This window comes from Vanacampus margaritifer, chromosome 1 (genome assembly GCF_051991255.1).
Source record: "Vanacampus margaritifer isolate UIUO_Vmar chromosome 1, RoL_Vmar_1.0, whole genome shotgun sequence".
NCBI classification, from domain to species: Eukaryota; Metazoa; Chordata; class Actinopteri; order Syngnathiformes; family Syngnathidae; genus Vanacampus; species Vanacampus margaritifer.
In genome coordinates, this window is record NC_135432.1 from 12514880 (window position 1) to 12542692 (window position 27813).

The 27813-nt window shown below is 41.9% G+C and overlaps 3 protein-coding genes across 4 annotated transcripts; all 3 read left to right on the plus strand.

Annotated features, from left to right (window-relative positions):
- The first annotated feature begins 1165 nt into the window (after window positions 1-1165).
- hoxc6a (homeobox C6a) lies at window positions 1166-4560 on the plus strand. 2 transcript variants are annotated; one of them, XM_077572896.1, is made up of 2 exons: window positions 1166-3243; window positions 3542-4560. In XM_077572896.1, exons 1-2 carry the CDS (start codon window positions 2838-2840, stop codon window positions 3868-3870), a joined length of 735 nt encoding a protein of 244 aa, XP_077429022.1. In that variant the 5' UTR covers window positions 1166-2837; the 3' UTR covers window positions 3871-4560. The 2 variants fall into 2 exon arrangements, with proteins under 2 accessions (XP_077429022.1, XP_077429033.1); XM_077572907.1 differs by having other exon boundaries at window positions 3545-4560.
- Window positions 4561-5140: 580 nt separating this feature from the next.
- Window positions 5141-8158, plus strand: hoxc5a (homeobox C5a). Its single transcript, XM_077576810.1, has 2 exons — window positions 5141-5879; window positions 7407-8158. Exons 1-2 carry the CDS (start codon window positions 5420-5422, stop codon window positions 7613-7615), a joined length of 669 nt encoding a protein of 222 aa, XP_077432936.1. The 5' UTR covers window positions 5141-5419; the 3' UTR covers window positions 7616-8158.
- An 8794-nt stretch (window positions 8159-16952) lies between these two features.
- hoxc4a (homeobox C4a) lies at window positions 16953-19210 on the plus strand. The gene is made up of 2 exons (XM_077573489.1): window positions 16953-17457; window positions 17954-19210. The coding sequence occupies exons 1-2, from the start codon at window positions 16989-16991 to the stop codon at window positions 18313-18315; spliced, it is 831 nt and encodes a 276-aa protein (XP_077429615.1). The 5' UTR covers window positions 16953-16988; the 3' UTR covers window positions 18316-19210.
- The last annotated feature ends 8603 nt before the right edge of the window (window positions 19211-27813 follow it).

The window sequence follows — 27813 nt, forward strand, 5'->3', positions numbered from 1 at the left end:
TAATCCTTCTGAGCCGCCGTTGCAAGCACTTTGTTGTCCCCACGCGAGGCTCTGCTGCTGTAATGGTCCACTTCTGTGCCTGCAGAGAGAAGCAAATAGTCCATTTTAATACATTTTCATTTACAGTACCGCTCAGTTTAAAATAAAATAAAAACTGAAAGACGCAATGCTTCGTGTTTGGTGCTGTTAAATAAAGGTCCATTGAAGTATACATCTGTCCCCATCACCACATTTAAAACTCCCGACAGGGCAAAAGTTTTTGCCCACTAATGGTCCTAATTTATGACGTGTGGATCAACATGCCGCTCGCCGGGCACTGGCTTTCTGAGTGCATAACGAGCATAAAGTCGAACACTTCCGGACGTAATTGGGCCAGCCTGCGACGCTAAAGTGCCTATAGATGGCTTTACATTGTTATAACGAGAATTAGTTCTTATTAGTAAAGGGAGGGAAAGGGAAAAAACATCAGGGCTTACCAGCCTTAAGCTCCCTGGCTGCGTTTTAATCATGACGGATAATGTAGAAATTGTACAGTTGCCATATAACTAATAGTGTGTCATGTTAAGCAGCGGCAACAAAAAAGAAGAAGAAGAAAAAAAAAAAAAGCAGCAGGGTTCCAAATGGAAGTTCGTTTAAGTCAAGCCTTAGAAGTGAAGGAAAATACATAATAATAATAATAATAATAATAATAATAATAATAATAATAATAATAATAATAATAATAATAATAATAATAAAGACAGTAGGCCTATAAATTAATTAAATGCAGTTGACGAATTTTTCTTGCATGGATTTTTTCCTCATCGTCTTCCAAAAAAATAAATAAATAAAATATTTCTCTGCCAAAAGCCGGTGTTAAAGTGGACCAAAAGGCTGCTTTAGAGCAGTTCAAGCCTGCCCATGTGATGCGCCTGATGGACTGCAATAAAACACTAAAACACGAGGGAAAGAATGACCTTTCTAATTGTGCACAGTGGCACAACCTTTACTGCATTCCAGCCTCAATCCGCACATTGGCTTCACTCTTCATCTTTTATTTACAGCCGAAACTTTACGGGCCGCAGTGTTTGTTGACGCAGTTTTGGATCTTGCCGGGGATATTGAAAACACAATTTCATTTTAATTGTGGAATTAAAACGGGTGACGGATTTTTAAATAATAAATAAGAAAACGTATAATGTGAACGAGCACATTTTTTGGGGGTTCAAATTAACATTTGACGTTGGTGATAAAATCCAGAGCATGCACATTTGCTGCAAATGTGAATGGTCACATATGGCCACAAATAAGGTGAAGGGAAGGAAGGTTTTATGGCAAGTCACTTCCTCGTCTTTGTTGTCTCTTTTGTGGGCTATTGAGCTCCCAAACAACAGAGCAAACAACGTTGCAAAAGAAAACAATGAGCTAATGCACATTTTAACAAGTGCGAATATTTTTTCCAAAAATGACCTGTTGAACAGTGATCATTTAAAATTGTATTTGGTTATGTTACTACATGAAAAAAAGTCACTTGAAATTCTTTCGCAGCCAATTTATCAGAGCAGAACAAAAGCGGACAGCAATTATAATCTCCGTTCGCAGTTGTACAAATCACAACGCGCTCAGACAATCGCTCAACTTTTGCGTGTTGGTGGTGCGCCTCAAAAGCAATTTGCAAAGGCCATTATTTGTCGCCCAGATAATCATCAGTTTGCCTGCTCTCTTCCACCGCGCGGCTCGCAGGAATGCACACGTATGACGGCAAACACTCAGCACTTAAAACTCACTAAGTGTGGGCTTCAAAAGTCGCTTTGTCACAGTGTGGACGTCTTTGTATATTTCTTTCTGAGGGCAGAGGGTCAGAAATAATATTCTTTTATTTTGTTTAATTTGATTTGATTTTGTATCAGTGTTGTGCTTAATGGCGTCTATCTGGCTTTGCTACAGAGATAGTTTTTTGGTGAGCTGGGGATCGTCACTTGTTTTATTGCCCTCACACAAGAGAGACCATAAACGCATTCTTACCACCTCCCCCTGTCCACTGCAAAAAAAGCTTTGCAAATTGCTCACTCGTGGAAACATTGACGCCATGCGACAAAGTCATCGATGTGGTTTTGGATAAATATGAAATACCAATTTTCATTTTTATTGTGTGTGTGTGTGTGTGTGTGTGTGTGTGTGTGTGTGTGTGTGTGTGTGTGTGTGTGTGTGTGTGTGTGAGAGTGTGTGTGCGTGTGTGTGTGTGAGTGTGTGTGTGTATTTGCAGGCTGAACATGCAATGTTTTGGTTACAAAAAAACACCTCAAATTTGCACTGAATGTGGGATTAATAGACCATATCCTTAATTTCTCTTGGTGGGGATTTGGGTGCAAATGTGCCCCCCTCCCGTTGGAATATCAATAAAAGTAAACATCTCCTTCCTCGTGCCTGCTCTCACAACAAGAGTGCGCATGCATGGTGTGTGTCACTTGCACTGTTTATCGGCATTTTGCACTAATGCTCCAGCTCTCGGCTACAAGCTACACTTTCCGCCGCGCTCCCGCCTCGCCATTGGTGGAGCCGGGTCAGCTGACTTTGTCATATTGTCTCCGAGCGAGCCAAGCCTCGACTATAACACTCGGCTTTGTGCGTCTTAACCGGAGATTGCAAATTAATAATATTGAACCGTCAAAGTAGCGGGACGGCAGACAAGCTGAGGAGCCGTCGGGGGGGTCGCAGGAGAAAAAAAAGAGAAGAAGAGCTCGCGGAAAGGTGTGGTTGGCTGACACACGCGGGAGGGAGATTTACTGGGAAGGAAGATTGAAAAGAGAGCGATAAAGAAGTGGGGAGAGTTGGAGAAGAGGGTTACGAGGCAAGGTATGAATTCTTATTTCGCAAACCCGTCGCTCTCCTGCCATTTATCCGGCGGCCAAGAGGTTCTGCCCAACGTGCCCATCAACTCCAGCACCTATGACACAGTCAGACATTTCTCGTCGTACGGTGCCGCCGTGAGCCAGAACCACCGGATATACGCTGCACCTTTCTACTCGCCTCAAGACAACGTGGTGTTCGGCTCGGGCCGGGCTCAGTACGACTATGGCTCCAACGTCTTCCTGCAGGACAAGGACGTGCTGCCCAGCTGCAGGCAAACGAACATGGGACTCAGCAGCACGCAGAGCCACATTGGCCACCAAGACTACACGTTGGAGCAGGGCAGGGCGGCCCAGGAGCAGAAGAGCAACATCCCGATCTACCCGTGGATGCAGCGCATGAACTCACACAGCGGTGAGTTTTACTAGCGGCAAATAAATTAAGGAAATGGGCCCGTTTTACGATTTGTCTCACCAAGAGAGTAAGCTACTTTTTATGGCCCCATAAAACATGACTGTATCTCCTTGACTTGTAGATGGGCCTTTTGCATGTGCAAACAAACAGCTTGCGTTTAGGCAGAGGAAACTCTTGTATCTACTTTTATTTATTGATAAAGCAAGATGGCGGCATATTCAGGACTCGTGTAAAACTTTTAATGTGCCCCCCTCCCCCCAAAAAATATCCATATTGAACGGGCGACTTTGTACCCCAGCAGGAGTGGGCTACGGGACAGACAGGCGCAGGGGACGTCAGATCTACTCCCGCTACCAAACCCTGGAGTTGGAGAAGGAGTTCCACTTCAACCGCTACCTGACCCGCCGCAGACGCATCGAGATCGCCAACGCGCTGTGTCTGACCGAGCGCCAGATCAAGATCTGGTTCCAGAACCGGCGCATGAAGTGGAAGAAGGAGAGCAATCTGAGCTCCACGGTGGCGGGAGCGGAGTCCTCGGCGGCCACGCAAGACGAGGAACGCGCCGGCTCGGGTGCCGTGAAAGAAGACAAGGAGGACGAGGACGAGGACAAGAAAAAGAAGGAATAGTTCCAAGCTGGAAAATGGAACCCCAACATTACTACCTAAAAAAAAAATGGAGCTGAAAGGGACGACACTGCATGATATGGCTTCACCTCCTCATGGGTGTTGAGCCTTACAAAAAAGAAAAAAAATCCCAATAATTTCAGCCACATTTTGAACCATGTGACTCTGGATCACTCTTATGTTGTTATTGTTATTTTTTTTACCTTGTCAGTGTCACACTTGTATTGTGCAAATATTAATAATAAAAAACGAAGTATTAATTCCTACGTTATTTCCAATGCCAGTATCAACTATTTATCCCACACGCGGCCAAAGCATCACTGTGAAGTCTCTGCTCACCAAATACAGTGTTATAAATTCGTCTCGACATTCCACGGAAGGAAGGAATTTGTCCCTTAATTTGGTCACAGTGTAATTTACTACTTGAATATAAATATATAAATATATAAATGTATACATAGGTATTGCAGAAACTTGAGCGTTGCACGAATAGACTGCAGAATACACACAAAAACATACACGCACACATGAACACACACATGAACATACAATATGTGCCTGTATATAGGCCGATCAAACTAACATATTATGCAAATCCTTAAAGGATGTATGTGCATTTAGTTGCTTTGATAGACAACGCATAACACCAAATTGCGCTTATCCCCCCTTTTTTTTTATTTGACCCTTTGACACAATTCCTTGTAAGATACACGTTCTCATTTTTTTTTTGTGAAAGATCATTTTGTCATAATTGTGTATATCATGGAATAAAATATTTGTAAAACTTTCACTTTTGTGATGTGTGTCTTGTTGGGGGCATCAGGGTGTGTGTGTGTGTGTGTGTGTGTGTGTGTGTGTTTTTATTTTAAATAATTCAAGTGGAGTAGTTTCTAAATCAGAAACACATTATGGACTTCGGGAAAAAAAATCTTACGGACATGATGGGAGCTCAATGTTTTGAACTATTGTGCTTTATTGACATGAATCTATAATTAAAACGGCTTTTTTTGTTTTTTGCTTTTTTTACACTGTTATGAACATTCATGTCTTTTTAGTTTATGTTTTTAATGAGAAGAAGAGAGAGTGGACTGCAATTTGCAGGGGCTGCCTCGCGCGTGTCCATCCGGGGCCCGTCTTGTCCCCTTCCAAACAGCAGATGACGCTCTTGTCCTACTGTGCTTCCCTTTTTCGCGAAAGGCTGCTCGCCCTGATTCCCGGCAGCTGCTCAAAGTTTACTGGACACGTTTTTGCTATTCATCAATATCCCCATTGAGTATCAACGCCAATTTATGACTGGCCAACATGCGCACGTGATCCCATACAAATAGGCCATATTTGGGCAGCGCGCATCGGATCAAGGATTAAAAAAAAAAAGATACCAAAGGCTACTCCACCTATAAATCCTGGATTATTTTTTTTAAAGGAGAGGCTGATTTTTTTTTCTTCTTCCAAGGGGCTACCAAGAAAAGCAATGATCAACACAAATCAGGGAATAAGAGCAACGTCTATCCAGCAAGCATCTCGGCGCTAAAAGTGTAAACAGATTTTTAAAATGAGCTCTTATGTTGACAGCTGCAATGTGAGGCAAGGCGAGACAAGTTCTCCAATGTTTGGCTTCGGCGTGGCGGGGCGCGGGTCCAGCCTGTGTCACGGCGGAGGCGTCAATGGGAACGCCGTATTTACACGGCCCGTCCACACCGAGATGCAAACGAGCCTGCGAGGCAACCCGGAGCCTCCTCTCCCGCCGGGACCTCACACGCACTGTGGGCCGGCCCCGCGCGACTCTGGCGGGCTACTCCGCGGCGGCGGCGGCGGTGGCGGCACCGTGACGCTGCTCGCCGACAGAGCCGCGGAGAGGAGCGCCAGGTCCGGCGGCAACCGGAGCCAGGAAGGCGCCAGAAGTGCGGAAAGCGCGCAAACGGGGTCACGGAACGCCAACGGGAGCCAGCAGCAACACGGCGAGCGGGGACCGCAGATTTATCCGTGGATGACCAAACTGCACATGAGCCACGGTAAAGTTTGTCTCTCTTCTCATTCCCTGCACTTCTTTTCGAGCGGTCCACTTTCCCTCTTGAGTTTTATAGGCCAAACGCAGGAAATAATAAAAACTCGCGGTCATAAATTTTATGACAAAGGCATCCATTGCTCGTAAACCTGCTCTATTACGGCGAAGAGGTGATCTGAGGCCTGATTTATGACGCAGTAATTGGACCACAGGATCAAACTGTGACAAAATTATCAAATAATATCACAGATTCATCTCTAAGTATTATTTTCTCTATTGTTTCTTTTATATTCCTCCCAGTGCAGCATACATGATTTTACATTATCACCATGTGTGTGTGTGTGTGTGAGAGTTGTGTTTGAAGCTTTAGCCTTAAATTGAACTCTGGGAAACACCAATGACCTGACCCTAGCCTGAACTTTTCACCTCGAAAGATTTCAATGCACTCTTTTGCACGCACTGGAGCCACAAGTTGGCTGCAGGCTGTAGATGGACAGTGGACACTTTTACTGCAAATGCTTCTCTTTTGTCTTACTTCATATGCAAACATGCCTGCAGCAGGCAGCCAGGCAGGCAGCACGCCGCAGGGAGGGTTCGAAAAATATCCCACTGTCTGTTCAGCAGCCTCTGCGTGTGCAGGGATTGAAATAGGACATAAAATCGGTAGTGGAATATTCATACTTCTCATTCTGTCAGGCCAACATGAGGCCAGCATGTTCTGTTTGAACATTTTGTCTAGTGGAATGTATAAGTTACACGTAACGAATGTTTCTAGAGCAAAAATACATGTCTTCCAATATAAACGTCTCCAACAGTCTCCAACAATAATGTGTAATTTTACTGTAAGTTAATTCCAATAACAATGCAATGATATCCAATACAAGCACTAAAAGTCAGCTATAGGTCAGTTTTGATTGGCACTATTATCTATTTATTAATATGATAACACGGTTGTTATTGTCTTATTTGTACCACGTTTGTAGTATACAGAAATAAAACAATAACAAACATTTTTGTTAAATCAAGACGTTTATCCAAGTACTGTATATCTTTTTTGTTGCTACAGATATTTTATTTCCTCTTATTAGAATGTGCACAAAGTTATCATAATGCAGTTTTTTTCATTCTACATTCTTTTTTAAACTCTACGTTCTTTTAATTGCATGTCATGAATTAAAAAAAAATAATAATCATTTTTGTTTTCGTCAATTTCTTGCTCATTTTAAATGCCTGGTACCACTCAAGGTGTATCACGTGACTACAAAAAAATAATACATGCTGCTAAAAAGCACTGTTTCTGCATTGCCATACTGATGCACGTGATGTAGGTTATTATCAAGAAGATCTATAGAAATTAAACTATTACGAGCCTATATGTTTTTGTTATTATATTTGTCCAAACAAATACCATGAGGCATTTCAAATGAACAAGAAGCTGAGGAAACAACGGAAATGCAATCATTTATGATTGGAATTTTTTTCATGACTGTAATTCTCAGCGACCGATTGCTAACTAGTGATTGTGATCCGTCAGAATCTGAGGGCAAGCGCTCGAGGACCAGCTACACGCGCTACCAAACTCTGGAGCTCGAGAAGGAGTTCCACTTCAACCGCTACCTGAGCCGCCGCAGGCGCATCGAGATCGCGCACACGCTGTGCCTGAACGAGAGGCAGATCAAGATCTGGTTCCAGAACCGAAGGATGAAGTGGAAGAAGGACTCCAAGATCAAAGTGAAGGAATAGAATTAGGAAATTGCAAGGCGGTATACCGGCGCGACATCGAGTGTGCAAGGAGCTCGTGTCTGACCTCCGGATGAACTGCGGGGGGGGCAATGACATCATGACACCGCACAGTGGCTCTTCATCACCAATTATGTGTCACTCGTTGCAGTTTGGGATCCAATGTATTGACTATCACTCACTTTGATCAATTAGTTTACGTTGTTAAATGAATTTGGTGCCCAATGCGACGATAAGACCACTTTGGGGACAAGAAGATGAGAGGCGCTGCGGGTCCAAGCCACGTCAACTTTACCTCCATTATCACGTGACCACACACAATTTTTTTTTTTCCTGAACAGTTCTCCGTGTAACATGTTGTATTTGGTGCGTTCAGTGACGTGACTTTGTGAATGACTGAATTCATGTATGTAACCCAAGATTGTATGTGATGTGCAAAAAAAGAAAAAAAAAACATACATCTTTGTAGACTTACGGTGCCTGGTGAATAAATAGCATAATTGATAGCTTCATTGTTGACTGTAACCAATAAAGTGATTACATGCACTATTTGTGTTGTGTTTACACTCATTACGTTGTGGTTTTATGACGTTGGACAACGTTTATGCCTAATTGTGCTGTAGTCAAACGGTTTAAAAAACGAGGTTGCCATTTTTAGACTAGGAAGCTGACTCTTTTACCGAGTGACAAACGCGCAATGAAGTTTAAGGCCCCCATAAAACTTTATTGCCCCTGTTTCCAGACAGACTGTTTCCTGTTTTGCCAGGAGAAGGAAAGGAAAGCCCTCGCCTGAGATAATACAACCCCCTTCCCATGCAAACAACAACGTGGATGCAAAAGTCTGCTTTCCTTTTTTTTTTTTTTTTATAAACAAGACAACATTTGGTGACACGGTCCAGGCACGCTCTTACGCAATACTGTAGTCTATTTTTAAGGCCATGTTGGCTTTAATGGAAACCCCACAATAGATAAGGAATAAAATAATACAAATAAAAGGGACTCACCTTCTGACTCCCAATAAAACTTCCTTGGTGCTTAGCTGAGAATCTGCGTCCACTTTTTTCCCCCTCTGCTTGCGCTCTCTAAGGCCCAACGTGGCCTATACGTTTTCCCCACTGTCTTCTTTTGGGGTATTTTAAAGTTTACAAGGTTACATATGCCAATTGGGCCGAGCAGGCCCTGTGAATGGTGCTTGGGAAGCACGTGGTGTCATTTAAGTGGCTTTTATGGCCTGGAAGAGCTGACAAACCTTCGATATATACACATCATATATAATCTTAACTGTCCGGCAATCGCAGCTGCTTGGCTGGCTGCATGCAAGCGCCTCATGGGCCACAGACGATGCAGGAACTCGGACCCAAGCAGTAAGTTGTCTCTTAATGCTGCTTTAATTTTTTCCCTCCCATTGAGCTATTTATTATTGAAGCGACGTTATTTGTAGATTCTTGGTTTCAGTCACAGATTAATTTTACACCACATTTTATGATTAGTTAATGCATATGGTTGAACTAAACCCTTTTTTTTTTAAATTTCGTACTTTTGGATGTAATTTAAAACATTTAAACAAACGGTGAATGTGTTTGTTCAAGTGCTTTAGGGCGTTTGAATGTGTTAGCAAACAAGCTGTGTGTGTTGTGCAGCCACAAAACGAACACAAAATGGGTGCGTCATTCTGGCTTCGTGCAGTCAGACATCAAAATGCCTTGGGAAAAAAATCTCTGGAACTTTATTGTGCTGCATGTGCAAGTTCAAATCACACACAAAAAAACCCCCACTATGCATTGTCTGAATTGAAAACTGTGATGTGTGAGGGAGCTTTCGAGCATGGGGCAAAGTGTTGGATCTGAATGTGTTGGCTTTCGAGTGTGTGTGTTTGGCAGTCAGAGCCACAAGCTGCTCGACAAGTTGTATTCAGCTACTTATTTCTTCATGTGAATTGTGAAGTCTTCATTTTTACTGTTATTTGGGACACACGCAACAACATTGCCCTCAATGTGTTTTTATATTTGCAGGTTTTCTGTCGCGCAGGCTAATTCATAATACACTTCCATTAGGGGGCACTGTGCAACACACTCTTTAAGTGTGTGTGTGTGTGTGTGCGTGTGTGTGTACTTGTTGGAGAGTGTCAAAGCCAGATGCTAGCTTTTTTCGCACAATTTTTTTTAAATCCAATAATTACACATTTTCGATGGAGAAATCGTCATAAAAAAAATGCCCACATCGGCGCTCAATGCACATTTTGATGATGTATTGAATGACTAAACAGTCTCTAATGCGCTTTTATCAATGTAGAGCCTCACGAATGAAAGTGAAACAATGCAAACATCCGCTTTCACTGGCCGCGTGTGTGCTGTTTTGGTTCCTTTCTCTGACCTGTGCAGCTGACACGGTCATTATTCAAGACGCACAGGTCACTTCCGGGTGACTTTTCCTTTGTCTTAGCCCACATTGGAAGCATAGTCCCACTGCATCGTGCTACCTGAATTTATTGACAAAGTGAAGACAAAGTCAGATTATTTTTAGGGGCATGGGTTTTCTATTCGTGGATATTAGCCCGAGGAAGGTTTAGTATTAGTTTTGTGTCAAAACGAGTCGTCCTAAATGTCTCCCTCGTCCTTGTATAACGAGGTCTTTTCTAGGGCATTCCCAGCCCATTCGCAAATGAATCAAAGCAGGGTAAAGTAAACGACGATCGAACGATCGCGGAATTTAAATAAACAAAATTCTCATCAAATAAAAATATATCCAGTATTTTGAATTTAAGTCATTTCATTTCAAAACACCCCCCCCCCCCCCAAAAAAGAAGTCATTAGCCATTTAATTTTTTTTTTTTTGGCGTGCACGTGAGTGTAGATATTAGCCTATACAAAAATAGGCTTCCCTCACATTTATTTTAACGAGCAGGCCAAAATCTCTCGTAATTCGAATCAGAGCAAACAAAAACAGCACGTAATAGATTTATGTATTTTTAAAGACACGTGTAGCTTCAATAAAGGAGCATTTAAGACAAATTAAGCAACAAAAATATAACTGTAAAAAAATACATTTAATATAAAATAAAAGTAGGCCTATAACGAAGGAGATAAAAAGGACAAAAAATATACAACTAAAATTAACACAATATTTGAACTTTTCACAAAATCCTCGCAATCATATAGACCGCTGCCCACAAACACTTTTTTCACTATTTATTATTTTTATTTTTTTGCAAGCATACTTTTGCATTTAGCTTCTTATCCAAAATGTTGCGGCTCGGCTGTTCAAAACCTCCTCCAGGCACGCACCGCGTTTGATCTGGTGCCTCCTTTGTGTTTTCCAGATGATTCCACGGGTGAGGGCGAGGGAGTGCGTGAGGCCGCGGACGTGTTGCCTGTCCACCTGTCTTGTGGTGGAGATCTGACACTTCTCGCAGCTTGTTATGTGCTTGAAGGCCAGCAGCTGGCTCCCTCGCGGGTGCCTGACCGCCCGCCCGCCCGCCGGCTGCAGTCCCGTTGAAAAAGGTTAGACGTGCTGGTGGAAATTTGCACATTACACCTCTGAAATTGTAGCGCAATATACTTTAGGGTAGTCATTAAAGTTGCACAGTGAACTGGTTTAACACGGAACTGTAATGAAGTGCAAAACAAACACTTGGTTTCGGGGGGGGGGGGGGGGCATTGGAAGCCCCTCTTCGCTGCGTGGCTGCTGCTTTTACTGCATATTCTTTTTCGACCTCTCACACGACTGTCTGCACTTCATTAAAACTTTTTATTATTATTTGAACTGGACGATATAGCTTATTGTTATTACACCTGTGGGGGAGGGGGGCGTGCACGTGCAGCCTATTCTGTTAAGGGTTTGATTAAAAGCGCGTTATGGCCTTTTAATCAGGGATATTGCAGCAGTCAGGTCAGGTGCCACTGGGCCACCAATTTACACACGGAACCACCACATCGTCTGCATTTGGTGTATACACGTGTACAGCTTTTAATTAGCAAAGGGGCCGTTTAATTAGCCCTCCGATGAATAAATGAAACAAGCAAATAATCCGCCCGAGGGCCTCATCTTTTTCACTTGTACATTATAACAAGTTATTGAACTCGGTGCACGATCTGAAAGCCATTTGCGCGGGGAAGGAATTCATTGGTGTCCCTCCATCAATAATCCTTGGCAGTGAACTATTGGAGGCAGTCAAATGCGCGGGGTGAAATGCGGGTCAGCCTGTCTAACTCATATTAAAATGCATCCTCGCGGAGCAACAATCTAGTCCGGCGCATCCCCATCGCCACGTCAAATAGCACTTTTCATTTTTACCAGCTTCTTCTTGTTTTTTAACAAGGTGAAATCTTCACATCGAGCTACTCGTTGCTTGAGCCTCTTGTGCACTTCCACTGTAATCAATGCCATCGATTCACAATCCGGGCTATGTTTGCCGTTTTTAATAACCCGCAAACAGGGCCACATGTCCGATATGACATTTTTCATCCCAGCCTTTTCTCATTAGCTTCCAGAGTGGCAGGAAGAAAGGTTAGCGAGCGGTCAGTATGCTAATAGCGAGCAGAAAGAAATGCTTGGGAACAATGGAAACTTATTTTTCATCCGCGCTGTCACGCCGACCCTTTGTATAAGGCTGTGTGTTTGGAACTGAATATTCATATAAGCGCTATACCTCAAAGGAGGACATGCTTTATTCTTTGTGCTTGCGCGTGTATTGATCGTGCACACGGCATTTCAAATAACACCATGCAGGTTTTGCGTTGTTGCGATGCTTGCACAAAGGCTGAGAGATCCGCATTAGTTGTCTATATGTACCCTGTAGAACCGAATTTGTGTGGAATTGAAAACAATCGCAAATACGTCTCTACGGGAATACATGGGCAGCTGCAATTCACCACCAGCCTCGGCTTAACATGTAAACACACGCCAGCATGCGCACATTTCGTGACACTCCTGTTTGGGAGTCCCACTTAAATGCCGAGTTGAGACCGAGCCATGCAGCCACATCCGGGGAGTGCTAGCTACCGTGCGCGGCCTCGTGAAACACGTTGCGAACCAGCGGTCGTTTAAAGCTGACTGATTTACAGCTTTTATTGCGCTATAAAAGGCTTCCAACATCCTCGCGAGTGCTAATAGAAATGTCATGCGCTTTTCCCACAAAGTAGGGTGGCCGCAAACGCAGCACGCTGTCATCGTCACCTATATCACTCCCACCTTCATTATTATTATTATTAGTATTATGTAGTTCCCAGGTACACAAAAACAGAGCACATAGAGTCATCCTATTTGACCCCCCCCCCCCCCCAAGATAAGAAATATTACAGCATTCACATGACAAGTTTCCATCGAGATAAAAGCGAAGCTAATGTGCTCCCTGCTTCAGATAGGATCAGCATTTGGAGTTGGATGGAATTCCAAATGGCAGAGACAACAAAATCTGTTATGTATAATCTGTTATGCATGCCTGGTAAGATTACTGAATGAACAATATTGAGCTCTCTCTTCAAAAAATCAAAAAAACTCTGTATTTCACACACTATTGGAATAAGCAAAAGTCTAATGTTACTGTAAGTGATTGTAATATAAAACACTTGCATTTATGAATGTGTCTTTTGTCACACGGATGGAGAAGGATGCCCCCACTCATTTGCTTTGGGGGTTAGTGCTTTTATTTTGGCTGTCTTGTGTGAGCAGAACCAGGATTTTTTTTTCAAAGCTCTATGTTGTTGTGATGGTAGAGCCGAAGAAGGGCAAACTCGTTTATAAATTGTGCTCACAACATTCCCTGGCAGAATTATTCAAATATTGGCATTTTTTGGGGGGGGGGCTTATGTCTGAATGGGGGCCATTATTTTCAACCCTACTGTATCAGTCAAGCCCCCCTTTAGCTCCAGGAGTGATTTTTTTTTTTTTAGAGCCCTGCCTGATATTTTTTTTTGCTGTGGTCTGTTCAGTTCGGAAATTAGTTCAATCTGAATGCCATTAAAAATGAAACGAATAATGTTTTGCCTGGTCACTCAAATCTTACAAATCATGCCAGGGCGTGCTAACTGATGACCACAACTGTACACAATAAATTCTATAGAGTAAATTAGACTCTATATAGTAAATATAACTCTTTTTAGAGTGTCAAATAGACTCAGTTTCAATCAAATAAAATAACATTTACACTTGGAAGAGAGTAAAATAAAGAATTGAATAAATAAATAAAATAAAAGTCACTCAAGGGTTGAGGAACAAATTGACGACCTTCAGTTTGGGGGACTGCCACACTACCATCTGAGCTATGCCGCTGCTACTGTTTGCTTATGTCCAAGAGGAGACCAAAAACAATGTTAGGAAGATTCCAGCGGACACGAACAATATACAAGCACACAGCGGGAGCTGCGTGGCTCAGGGAGTAGATCGGCTGTCTCCCAAGCTGAAGGTTGTGAGTTTGTTCCTCAACCCTTGACTTTTACTTTTTTTTCCAATTCTTTATTTTACTCCCTTCCAAGTGTAAATATTACTTTAAAACGGAGTCTATTTGGTTCTACTTTAAATACAGTCAAATTTTCTCTACAGAATTTACTGTGTACACCACTGTACAAATTGGCTATGATAACATAGGTTTTTTTCAGGATTAAGAAAAAAAAATTCCATAGCAAAATTTGGATAAAAACGCTACATGTGATAGTGATCGGACGCATTTAGCAACAGCGTTGTAATGCTTTTCTGTTGTCACTGTAGGTTGTATGCTATATCGTCAGTATTTTATTATGCTTCAATGTACTAAACGTAATAGATTATGTTTCTGTATTGGAAAAACTGATTGTCAGTACATTTTAGTTAAAAATCATCATCTCAGCCTGGGGGCCAAATCCGGCCCGCCACAGCATTTATGTGGCCCACAAAGGCAAATCATGTGCGCTGACTTCATGTTTCTTGCTAAATACAAAATTCTAAATTTTTAATTAACTTTTAAACAAATTGGAAAAATAAAGTTTAACAAAAAAAAATATTGCCTTGTGATTTCATAATTAGTTATCACTCAAGTTGTTGTAATATGTGATTTACTGTATGTTGGTTCACAGTCATAATGGCCCCCTGAAGGAAACCATATCTATGATGCGGCCCGCGGCAAAAACGAGTTTGACAACCCTGAAGTCAATTAGACAGTCATAACATTGATATTTGCGTACCCGTACTGTATTGTAATAGAAAACAATCCTGATATTGATATTTAGTACTGCCTGTACTGTTCATAATTTGGTTACATGATAAGTTGGCAAAATTGATTTTGCTTCTTTGCTGCTTCCCGGCGACTTTCAGTTAACGTATACTGATTTGGACACTGAGTGTTGTTTATGTAGAGTCCCGATTCGAGCACCATAGGAATACTCCTCTTATCAGTTTCACGACACCACATTATGCTGCTTGGCTTCTGTGTGACATGTGGCAACATAATTACACTGTATACGATGGTGTGTTATGTGGTTTGTGTTGTTTCAGCACTTAAATCATTGGAATAAAAGGCCTACATCTAATTATTTTTAGCTGTGTTTGTGTACGTTTAGTTAGTTTCCTGTCACAAAGTTGACAAAATGTAGTCAAAACAAGCAAATGTGGCTTCATTCAATGAAGCTGTGGCCCATGCAAGCGGGCAGGCAGGCGTTGTGTTATAAATGATGAGGCCTGTTTCAGCCCAACATTTAGCCACACCCACTGAATGTCACAGACTCACATGCTGTCTGACATTTGCATGCTCAACAAACATTGTTTGGTCTAGTAACACTAGTGTGAGATTAAAGCAGGGAGGGCAAACTATAGCTTGGGGGTCAGATACGGCACCCTTCATTCTAAAACATTCACGTTATCAAGACTCCTGTACTATTTGTCACATCATTTTTAGTTTTTGTTGTTTTAATGCATTTATCTGATTCAATATTGACTGATGGTGTAGTTGTAAGTTCACCTGACTTTGGTGCAGGTAGTTGACACCCAGTGAGGGCACGAATGGTTTGTAACAACTTCTTGGGCACTGATTAATGCTGAGGGCAATCTGAAATAATAATTCAAAATGATCTAATCATAGTTGCTGCGCCCCCTAGCTTGCCACAAACAGTAGGATTTGGTCATGCACTATAAATGCTGACCTTTGAGCTGTACTGTTTGTTTGTTTTGTTTTTGTTTGAAATATCAATTTCCAAATCTATGCCAGTGCAAATGTGGTATAAAAAAGAACTGCAACACAAAAAGCTAGATGAAGTTCACTTGTAAAGGTTCACAGGTGCTGAGGCTACTCATGTGGCCCTTAAGGAGGACCTGGAGCCTGTAGGAACCATGATGGTGACCCCTGCTATAACTAGTGGTTCTCAAATTTTGTCCCACCTAAAAATACATTTAGCTGGCCAAGTGCCACCATCGTGACTAAATTCAAACACAGTTGCGTATAGGATTAAGTGGTCAGCAAAAAAACAACACTGGTTTTATTCCTGAAAAGTACATTTGATATTATTATAGGCCAACAGCCAACATTATCCAGTTTGGACATAAACAATGTGCTTCAATTCTGGAAAAACAAACAAATATTAGGCTACTTAAATAATGACGGATTTTAATGTGTTTGCACATGAAAGTTAAATTAAAAGTGAAACTCAATAAAAGTGGGGAAAAAAACTAAACAGTTCTTAAAGATTAAATGAAAATGGTATTGCACTTCAAATAAATATAACTTAACTGGTTTTGGGCCTTGATTCTTTTCACTTAACGCTGGAGCTCATAGACTGTACTGGTGGTAGGCTACTAGTATCTCTTGTTAAAAGGTTGATATGAGCATTTTAAATTCGAGTTGACCATGTCTGTTTTGAAAAATAGGGCCCTTGAGCACAAAATTATGCCCACCATGCACCCTTATTTTTATTTTATGTTTTACTTAAACGCAAGCATGTCCATGTTTTGCAACGGTTTCATCATTGAAGTGCTGCTCGCTCCATTAATTAGCTGTATGCAGGCTAGTGCTTGGTTAGCTAATGTTGTTGTTGTTATCTTTGGTGGAACAGCTATCTTGTCCCCTTGAATAATTGAGATCGTTGCGTTTTATTTTTTCTCCTTGGTCAGCAAGTAAGCTACTAGTTTTGTCCCCAAGATCAATGGCTTTGGTAAGACAAGCGGAGAGAGAGAGCGCGCGAGGACGAGAAAGAAGGCGAAGAGAGAGAGCGAGGGAGCTTGGAGAACGCCATGTCGACTGGAGGTATGCTAAACACCTCTGGTTCCTTATCCGGGTACCTCGAGGTCCGCTGCGATTGGCCGGCCGGGTCACGTGGTAAAAGTAACTTTACAGGGCTGCTCGCAAGTAGGAGGGCTTTATGGAGCAGAAAAACGACAAAGCTAGAAAAATTATTTTCCACTCCAGAAATTAATGATCATGAGCTCGTATTTGATGGAGTCTAACTACATTGATCCGAAATTTCCTCCATGCGAGGAATATTCGCAAAACAACTACATCCCCGAGCACAGTCCCGAATATTACGGCCGCGCCAGGGAACCGGGCTACCAGCAGCCGCAGCCGCAGCCGCAGCCGCAGCATCACCACCAGGACTTGTATACGGCACCGCGGGCCAGCTACCAAGAGCGCCAGTATAACTGTGCAAGCATCCCCGAGCCCGACACGCCGAGAGGACACGCGGGAATAGCCCACGCCGCGCACCTGCTCGCAGGCAAGGGCCAGCCCGCTTCGTGCGAGACCCCCCAGTTGTCCATGTCCCCCGCCACCCCGCCGGCCGCAGCCTCCGCCTGCAACCAAGCCATCCCGGAGCATCCGAACAGCGCCGCCTCGTCCAAGCAGCCGGTGGTGTACCCGTGGATGAAGAAGATTCACGTCAGCACTGGTAGGCAAAACCTGCGTGTTTATGTCCGCCCTCTCCCCCTTTATCAGCCCCCTACTCCCATCTCGTTGCCAGCCCCTGCGCTCCGATAGCAGGGAAGCCTTTTGAAATGGCACAATTGAGGCGGATTTACGACTCGGCATTGGTAATTACACCCGCCATAAATTTTATAGCCGAGGTATACTCAGGGCAGCCGTATCACCATGTGGCTTCTGCTGTTATGTATTGCGCCATGGAAGGGAGAGAGAGGGCAAGGGGACATATGAATAAGAAGGGGGAAGAGGGGGGAAAAAAAAATCCAGTTTTGTAATCTTGCATTAATAATTTAGCTTAGTTGGCTGCGAGTGTCCTCACATTTGGCGCCAACTTGTAAAGTTGCCTTTAAATATCCCAAACGTGCCCATAAATCTTTCAAGTCACATCCATGTTTACCCCTCCTTTATTTGGTCTTCTCCTTCTTCTCGTCCCTCTTCTTTTCTTCTCCCCCACCCTCGCCCAGTGAACTCGGGCTACAATGGGACGGAGCCCAAGCGGTCTCGGACAGCATACACCCGCCAGCAAGTCTTGGAACTGGAGAAGGAGTTCCACTATAACCGCTATTTGACTCGGAGGAGGCGCATCGAGATCGCCCACACGCTGGTCCTGTCCGAGCGCCAGATCAAAATCTGGTTTCAGAACCGCAGGATGAAATGGAAAAAGGACCACCGGCTGCCCAACACCAAAGTGCGCTCGTCGTCGTCGTCGTCCGGCTCCAACGCGAGCTCCGCAGCCGGCGCGGTGGCGCCTTCCTCCGCCACGAACACAGCGGCCTCCGATGAACTGAGCGGAGCGCAGCATGGCGACGATATTACCAGGTTATAAAAACCACACATGGACGACGCAGGCGGAGAAACTAAACAAACAAAAGAAAAACAAAAAACAGAACAGGACTGCTTATTTATAGAATGATGATATATTTTGTTTTTTCGTAGCCATCGTGTGCGGTTTCCTCGAAGTCCAACGTTATATAAAATGCATGTTATATAGCATGGATTACTGCGAATACCGATGCATTCTTTTATACGTGATACAGGGTTTAATTTATTTGAAACTCATTTGGAATTGTGTTTTTATTATGCTTTGAATGAAGGGAAAATGCAGATGATTATACGTTGAATCCAAATATTATTGTGGGCCATTCTTTTGCCCTGCTGCCCAGGTGAAATGCACAATCTATTTATTTCAAACAACACTGGAAGGATATCAATATAGTTATTTTTGGTAATAGGGGAGGATTAAAAAAAAGAAAAGAAAGAAACACGCCATTGATCTTGAACTTGTATGTTTAGGATAAAAAAAAATGTGACAATTACCTCGTGTATTTCAGAAACAGGATTTTTTTTTTTTATTTACCGTTTGGTTTCGTGGTGTTGGTGTTGTGTTTAGGCAGTTTTAAAAACTGATTATTGTGAAATACAATAAACGGAGTTTAGTGTACTTGTGCTAATCATATTGGTCAATAAAACAGTGAGTGTCTTCTAGTTTTCTATGCTGACTCTTTGGTTCAGTGTAGGCGGAATTAGAATTTCAAGCAAACGAGAATCACTGTGTGTGTGTTTTTTTTGTTTTTTTTAACTGTCTTTATGAACCCTGCAGCTATGGCTGCGTGTGTGCGCGTGCGTGACTTGAACACAAAGCTGCATGCGAATCAATTTAGAGGACATTTGCAATGTGTTTGGAGGGTCGACCATTGTTTTGGAAAATAGTCGTATTGCTTTTGTACACGGTAGAGTTGCCCTGCTTTTTAGAGCACACACCACGTTGGCTTCACACGTGCAAAATAAAGTGAATAAAATCATTATTTGGCAAATATGCATCATGTGGTGTTAGTTAGAAGAGCAGAACCACGCGATCAGCATGGCTTTAATCTTGCAGAAGACGTGTTTTATTTATTTTTTTGTTATCTGACTGAAAAAAATGAAGGAGAAGGGACTTTTAGATATTAAAAAAATATGTCTTTACGGTAAAATGTAGCCAAACATCTGTTAGGATAAAAAATGCACACGAATTTGATAAATTAGTGAAATTGTGACATGAATAGGGTGGTATAAATTGCCTTTCCTCTTCGGGCGGGGTGGGGGGGGGGGCATAGTGGTCGCACAAAAGGAAGAGGTATTCTCCACCATCAATCTCTCACTGCACCGCTTTGTGGTGTGCAAAACATCTGATTATAGACAGTTTAATGTAATCTTACAAAATGTGGCAACGGGTTTGAAGTGGACTTTCTCATATTGGAGCAAAAAGCGTTAACGAGTGCATATGGAGGTTGTTTTCCCGCAGAATAGCGATGAGGCGCGGCTGAAAAATGACCGCAGGAGCCTTTATGTTGGCGGACACGTTGGAGAAATGGATGTGCTGGCCACAGTCAGCATGCAGCATCTTTCCACTCCCCTTTTTTTTTTCCTCGACCATGTGTCGCCTCCGTGTCGCCACGCTGAAAAGGTAGATTGAAGTTTGGGGGTCTGGGGGGGTCCGATGTGCATACATGGGAGAAGGCCGAGTTCACACCGAGGACACATTTTCTGTCCCATTAGGCTAATTTCAAGCTGGATGGTCGACAACCCCTCCCGCCCATGTGACCCACTCGGGTTCTGGTCCCCTTGGCCTCGGCTTTCTTTCGTCAGGGTCTTTGCACCCGTGGTTACGACTCTAAAATGTGCATCATGATGATGAGGTGACCTTCCCTGCAAGTGCATTTCAAAAGCACGTCTCCCCCAATTTTTTTTTTAATAATTTGTTGAAAAATAAATAAATAAAAATAGCCATGCAGGGATGTTATCTTGCATCGTCATAAAACTGATGGGGGAGGGGGCTACAATGGGAGGCCTATGTCATGTGATGTGGCCCATGTGTTACTTGAGAATTTCAAAGGTGAGCCCGATCCATCCAGATTTGGTTTACGTTTGGACAGCAACTTCCGGAAGTTCTTGCAATGCAAGCCTGGTGCTTTCCAAATATGAAGCATAATTTGGGCCAAATTGTTTCATACGGACATCATTAGAATGTAAAAAAATAAAATAAAATAAAAGATTAGGTAATTATTTTTTTTGTCCTAACAGTTGTACTCAAAAGTTGTTGTTTTTTTTAGCCTGGAAAATTGTTGGATGGAAAATCAGCAAGATAGTAATAATTTAAATATAACCAGAATAGCTCGATCACTATAGCAATAAAGAAAATAGTGTGATGGTTACTCATGTACAGTCATCAGTCATATCTCCACCCCCAGAAAAAAAAGAAAAGAAAAGAAAAAAAAAGAAATAACCCAATATTGCAAAATGTAAACTTATAAAACAAGATCAACATGTTACTCAAGAAAAAATATTCAATTGGGACATTTTATAGGCTACATTCCTAATTTGTTTTTCTGATAATAGGGGAATGTATATTTTTTTGTGGTTTTACTTATTTATGGAATTAAAAAGAGTAATGTTTACCAGGATGTGACTTTGCACAATACTAGCTCTGGAATGTTTTTGAAATATTTGAGTGAACCTCTAATTTCATATAGTATCTTTATCTTGTATCTTAACTGTCAGAAGATCACCTTCATATAATTTCCGTTAAATGCTTAATGTCTCTTCTCAGAGTCAGTGAAGCAGGCAGTCAACTATGGACGTGTGCGGCTCGTGTCAACTTCACTATTTTAAATTCCCGAACTCTTACTCAGCTCCAGAGTTTTTTTTTTTTTTTTAATGCCTGTGTGTCTTCTTTTGACTTCTGAATCACTCGAGATTTCCAGCTCCAATTGCAACCTGGCACACTCGCACTGATTTATGCTCGCCCCGAGCCTCGCGACTCTATCTTGGAAGATGCATGAAAATATTTACACTAACGGCTATCGAAATGTTTGAATGGGAGAGAGGATAAAAAAAAAAAATCTATATATAGTTGAATGGCTGACGTTTTTATTCGCGCACAAAACAAACGTCGTGCTCTCAGGTGAGTGCCTTGTGCAGCCGCTTTGCTCGGTGATGAAAGGTGCATCATTGTTATTGTATGCAGTCGTGGCAGCTGCATAAAGGCTGCGAGTTGAAACAAGGGTCACGCTGCTGACTTGTGTGTGCATTGACCGCCACCACTGGGTGTGTCACAAATGCGTAAATCTCCCTTGCCGGCCAGCAGATGCACCGCGTCCATTTTGGGCTCAATTCATTTACATAAAACACACACATAAAAAAAAAAAAAGAAAAACGCCAGCAGCCAATTGATTTGCAAGCAATTTGGCACGACTCTCAGATATCCCAGATGTACTTGAACGCAGCGTCGCACAAGTCAGCAAAACGAGGAAGTACATGTACAAGACTTGAATGAATGTCACTGTGTGTGGCGGCATCTTTATGGATGCTCGGTTTAATGAGTCCCATAAAAATAACAACCATATTATTAATAATAAAAAAACTGTATCAATAATAATAATAATAATAATAATAATAATAATAATAATAATAATAATAATAATAATAATAATAATAATCTTGATTCATATGGATGTGTCAGAAATCGCATTTACAAATGTATTAATGCAATTTTAATTGGCATTGTCAGGTGTACATTTTTTGGCGCAGATTTTAGTTTAACGCACTTAGAATTATTTATATTATTTTGACATAGCTAAAATAGATAACCAAAATATTCTAAACAGCTCTCACTGTGATACTGCAAACCACACCCACAATAATGTGCAGTGTAATTGAAAAATGCAACGTCAGCCTATACATACATGCATAAAATACAGATTTTAGAGTTCTTTATTGGAAATTGCTGCATCACGCAGTATGATCTCAATCTGAACGTTACACATGTTACTTTGTCTCTTTTTGATAAGAATTTTTGCTTTCTCCAACATTAGGTATTCCTTCCAATGCATAAGAAAATAAATTAAAAAAAAAAGTCTTTACTTGATTGACGCCAATTTAATATGATCATTATTATTTATTTATTTTGTCATTGTAATCTGCAATAGTGTGGAACTACACTGTATCACCTGGAGAGTAACTTTGCCTGCATTCAGGTGTTCAAAATACTAAATCAAACAATTATACTATAGTTATTTTAGCTGAATTTGTTTTAATTTTGTTAGATTTTTTCGACACCTGTTATAGATAACAAAATAAACAGTTTGTGATTTTTCATGAATTTGGAGTGGGCCACAGCCCTTTATCACATGATAATAGATTCACCCCTGCCCTCAGCAGATCCCCACATTCAGAACCAAGAGTAATCGGTAATAAGATGAAAATTTGTAAAGCAGTGTTTACATGAGGATCGTAATCATTAAAGTGATATGGTCACAAGGTGGACCTTGGCAGCGGAAGTTGGAGGGAAACATTTGTGCTTTTGAAATTGAAATATCTTTATTTGTAAATGAGGCATCATAAAGAGAAATGCTAGTTGCAAATACTAAAGTTTCTTTGCATATCTAATCTCTTTAAATTCAATTAGTTATTAGTTGTCAGGTGTGTACACCCTCCCACTTTTCAACACCCTCGTCCATTAGGGTTGCAGGTTGTGTCAAAAAATTTTTTTTTTTTTTTTTTTATATAGGCCTATATGATGCGGACCGCTAGAAAATGGACAGCAGGCTGCAAATAGCCCCCGGGCTGTAGTTTGGATGCCCCTAACTTACCCTTAATATGCCTATACCTAATGATTTTATTTTTTTTAAGATCACAACCTGCATGCACATGCTGCCCCGCTCTCTGCCCCTCCACCCTCAAAGTATATTTGCATTTCATATTTTTAAAGTCAAACAACATAATAGCATATTTCGCCAATAGTTCCCCCCCCCCCCCCTCTTCCAAATCCTGATAGCTTTTTCGTGTGCTCAGGGCCACGAGATTTTATGGCAACGTGCATTTGACAGCGTCCAGTGCATGCTTGTACAAAGCAGCTCCAAATTAAAACCTCGCGTTCGTGCGCATGCTCGCCTGCAAAACTCAAGATTCGTTTGTATTGTGTGTTTTGGGCTCACTTATAAAGTGTGCAGTGCAAACTCCACTCCTTTCATTTGGCCCTGCATTGTTTACAGCAATATAGGGCACCGGAACCATAAATCTTCTGAGTGTGCCAGGACAGCGCCATTTATATGCAGCGTTTTAACCGGCAGCATCCTCTCACTGCCCATTAACGCCTCCTCCTTTTGGTCCCATCTTATCTGGCTAGACTGCTTGCGCATGCGCGTGCCTACACAAACAGGCACACACACAATCTCCGCAAAATATATGATTTTTACAGAGAATGATTTAAATATATATCCATGCAGCATTTTCATGACTTGACATGCAAACTTCAAGTTTCAAGGAAATTATTATCGAACCCTTTAACTAAAAAACGAAAAACAACATTTGTTATCAGTAGGAGAGTGAAGATAAAAGGGGGGTAGAGAGAAGTTGTAAAGGGGGTGACATGCACTCAGTGCGACCAGCGCGATTTTATGTGTGCGTGTGTGTGTGTGTGTGTGTGTGCTTGCGGGAGAAAAAAATGATTTATTGCTATCCGGGCGGTTCAAACAGAGTTCACGGAGAATCGTGGTGCAGGCGCAGGAGTTAAATTATGGTCTTGCTGAGCTTGTATATCATACATTCTATCTCCATTGCAGAGCGTGTGTTTAAGGGTGCATGTGAGGTACAGTATAAGGGAAAGAAACAATTTAATTACTTTCATCTCCGCCTCCAGTAGTCCCTCCTTCTCATCGCTGATACCGAAAGCCGGCGATAATAAGCACAATAACTGACAGGAATGCTTTATTTTTTTCCCCATGCAAGTTTAGTTTTTGTTCCAATTGTAAAGTTCGGATTTTTACTGAGTTCTTAAGCCAATTACATAATAAATATGAGTGAATTATATGCCAAATGATAACTAAAAGTATTTTAAAGTCTGATTTGATAAAGTTTTATAACACAATTACTTAACTCTGCACAATAAATTATATCGCCTCATATGATTCCAATTGAATTATTTGATATGAAAAATGATTGGGGAAATTCTGCTGCAAAATGAAGAGGTCGGTGAAGTCAGGAGGTTGATGAGAAACTGAGGCGGAAGATGACGATAGAGGAAGGAGGCTCTTGTCCATTATGCAATCCTGAGTGCACGATCCATCATTGGCGAGACACGTGCAAAGATGCCTCCGTCCGTCCTCACCATTGTGGTGGAACACCAAAAGCAACGACAATGTGAGACACATGACCACCACATTTTCACGTTTTTTTCCACGAGATGAAAAACAACAACTTTTTTTCCCCCACTGTTCGATTGGAATAGCCTACATTATTACTGTTGTATGTGATTATGAGTAGGCATTCACTAAACATAATAATAAGCACAATCGAGCAATCTGATTCACACGCGCCACGGGAACACACGGATAGAATACTTGCTATATTAACTTTACTGTAAATTGATTTATGCAAAGAGAACGTTAGAGCCGATTCTCTCTTTGTGCGCTGACAGTCAAGCCTTTGTTTGGCCACTCCCAGGGAAGCCAATTCAAACAAGAATTGGAAGTTAGAGATATATATACTGTTGAGCAATAACAAACAAAACATAAAAAATACAACATTTTAACGTGGTCTTCAAAACGAACATAGCCTTCAGTTAAGGTTTCTTTTATTGTAAATAAAAGTAAATGCAGGGAGACGGTATATTGAAAGAACACATTTATTCATTTTATAGTAAAATGAACCACAATGTCAAGAATATATACATTTGAAGCATATCAAAATGTTTAGTAGCCTAAATACTGTGGCGCTTTATACAGAAACTATAGTCAGAGCCTGAAATTCTGACCACGCGCTGAGCAACAAAAATCAACAACAACAACCTACCAAAGCAAAGAAAGTTGAAGCTGCGCATGCAGCTACAAGAAAAAATGTCCTAAATAGCTTACAATATCCCTTAAATAAATAATGACGAATATAATCAAACGCTGCGCACAATACGCTTGTCTCGCCTCTCTGCCATTTTGCGCTGACGTCACTCCTTTTCCTCTCCACTCATTGCATCCCCTAATTTACGCCCCTCCCCCCTTTTTTTATAGTATGCCAAGAGAGACGAAAACTGCTGCTGCTACTCTGAGGTGACGATGTTGTGGAAAAAGTAGCCTAGAAGCGTCAAGTTGATAGCAGATGACTTTGGCCCTCCACAGCTCAGCCATTGGACGACTCACAAGCACGTGACCGGCAATGCCTCCTGGTAAATATTGCTCACAATTTCCACATTCCAAATGCCACTTGATACGTTTTTTGGTCACACAAATATTACCCCCGGCCCCCAACCACTCCCAATGGTAGCGTTTTTTATTTAGCCTATTTGATGAGCTGTGACCTCCATGGACAGCATACCCCCCCCCCCCCATTGTGCTCCCCCCACTTCTGCGGCTGCAGGGCACTATACTTTGGGAGACCAGCCAAGAGTCGCCCCTCCATGAAAAGACGTAAAGAAGATGACCTTCTCTTATTTTGTCACTTACAGCTTGAACCTGGATGAGGTAATGGGATGCTCGCTGGACTCTGCAGGCTGAGATGAAACTCAAGACCAGGAAATGCCCTTTTCAAGCAACACAGCGAAATACTGTGAGTAAAAATAAACAACTGATATAATGTGGTTGCACAAGTGTGCACACTCTTATGAATGAACAAATCACATTCAAATTTATGTTAAATAGGAGTCAGCACACAGCACCATTTAAGTGCTTCTGATTAACCCCAAATAAAGTTCAGATGTTCTAGTAGGCTTTTCCTGACATTTTTTGTAGTCCAAAATTGATGAAAAGACAAGAAGAAAATTGATCACGCAGGTTGTCTTGAGTTGCAGGAATTTCTGGCAAGAACTGGATATTTAGTATATGTGATGACAATGTCCTATCTACTTCCGAGCTAAAAAATGATCTTGTATTGGCCAGACTGGACCTTCCGGTCTTGTTTGACACACTCAAAAAACAGTTAGGTAAAAAATGGACGATAACTTTTTCGGTTATTCATTTAACGCAAAAAGTTGGGTCGAATGAATAAAGCGCACAAAAAAAAATTGGTTGTTTTGCACACAAAAAACAGATGACTTGAACCCTCCCCCTTTTTTCCAACACAAAAAAATTGTGTTGTTTTGTGATTTAATCATTTGACAACATTTTTTGGGTTAAATGGACAACCTTAAAAGTGGGGTTATTTCATTATTTAGGTAAAATAAACCAAAAAGTTTGGTTATTTTTGTGTTCAATAACCCAAAAAGTTGGGTTATTTTTTTTTTTTTTTAGGGGTTTAATAAATAACTGCAATTTTTTGTTGTTGTTTTGTTCAGTAAACTAAAATATTGGGTTATTTAAATTTTGGGATTAAATACATTACCCAAAAAGTTGGGTCAGTCCCTTTTTGACCCAATTTGACCCAACTGTTTTTAGAGTGCACTGTTGCTAAAGAAATAGTTTGGATGCTAAAAAGCGATTATCAGATGCTGCATAGCTTGCATCGAATGCTAGAGACAAATTAGCAGATGTTAAATGCCAAAGAACCACAACAAGATGTTGTTACCTCCGATTTTCTAAGATGTGCACGTCTTTGTCACTCAGGCCTTATTAAGTAGCTATTAACCCCCGTTTGCGATATCACTATCAATATACAGGTCCAATGGAATCTCTAATGGTGGTTATTTTCAGTGGATGTCCCAAGGTAGCGTTTAAGTGAGTGAGATGGGGCTGTGGCAGGTGTGCCCGTGCGTGTCGCCGTGATGAATGTGGCCTGTCAGGCAGCCGTAACGGCGTCAGATGTTTCCCCCAGACTGTTGCTTCAGGAGGCAACCTTCCCCGAGCACATGACACAGTCGACAGACTGACTCGCTGTGCGTCTCAAGTGTGACTGAAGACCCGGGATGAGATGAGGGTTCTGCACTTGTCTTACAGGGTCGACATTAGCTGGGGGGCGGTCTTTGGTGATGGACTTGTTACATGTTTGTCTCCTGCGTGTTTTCAAGACAGGGATGGGATACGGGTTCGTCTTCCGAGGGAGTGGAGAGCGACCTTCGTGAGCTGGAGAAGGAATTTGTCGCTTTCTCGGTGGGTCTGCTACGGGCTTGCTACTCACGGGTCACCAAGTGAAGAACAGGTTCCAGAACTGCAGGAGGAGGGACAAGTCGAGTCGAGTGCAGCCCAGTTGTCTTCGTATCTCCTCGGGCCGTGTCCATTTGGCTCATCCGCACAGTTCATGGATTATTTCCCCGCGTCGCCGCTCGGTTCAAGCTGTCATATGCATGTCCGCTCGACTTTATACTGTACAGTGGTGCCTTGAGATACAAGTTTAATGTGATCCGTTACCACGCTTGTAATGC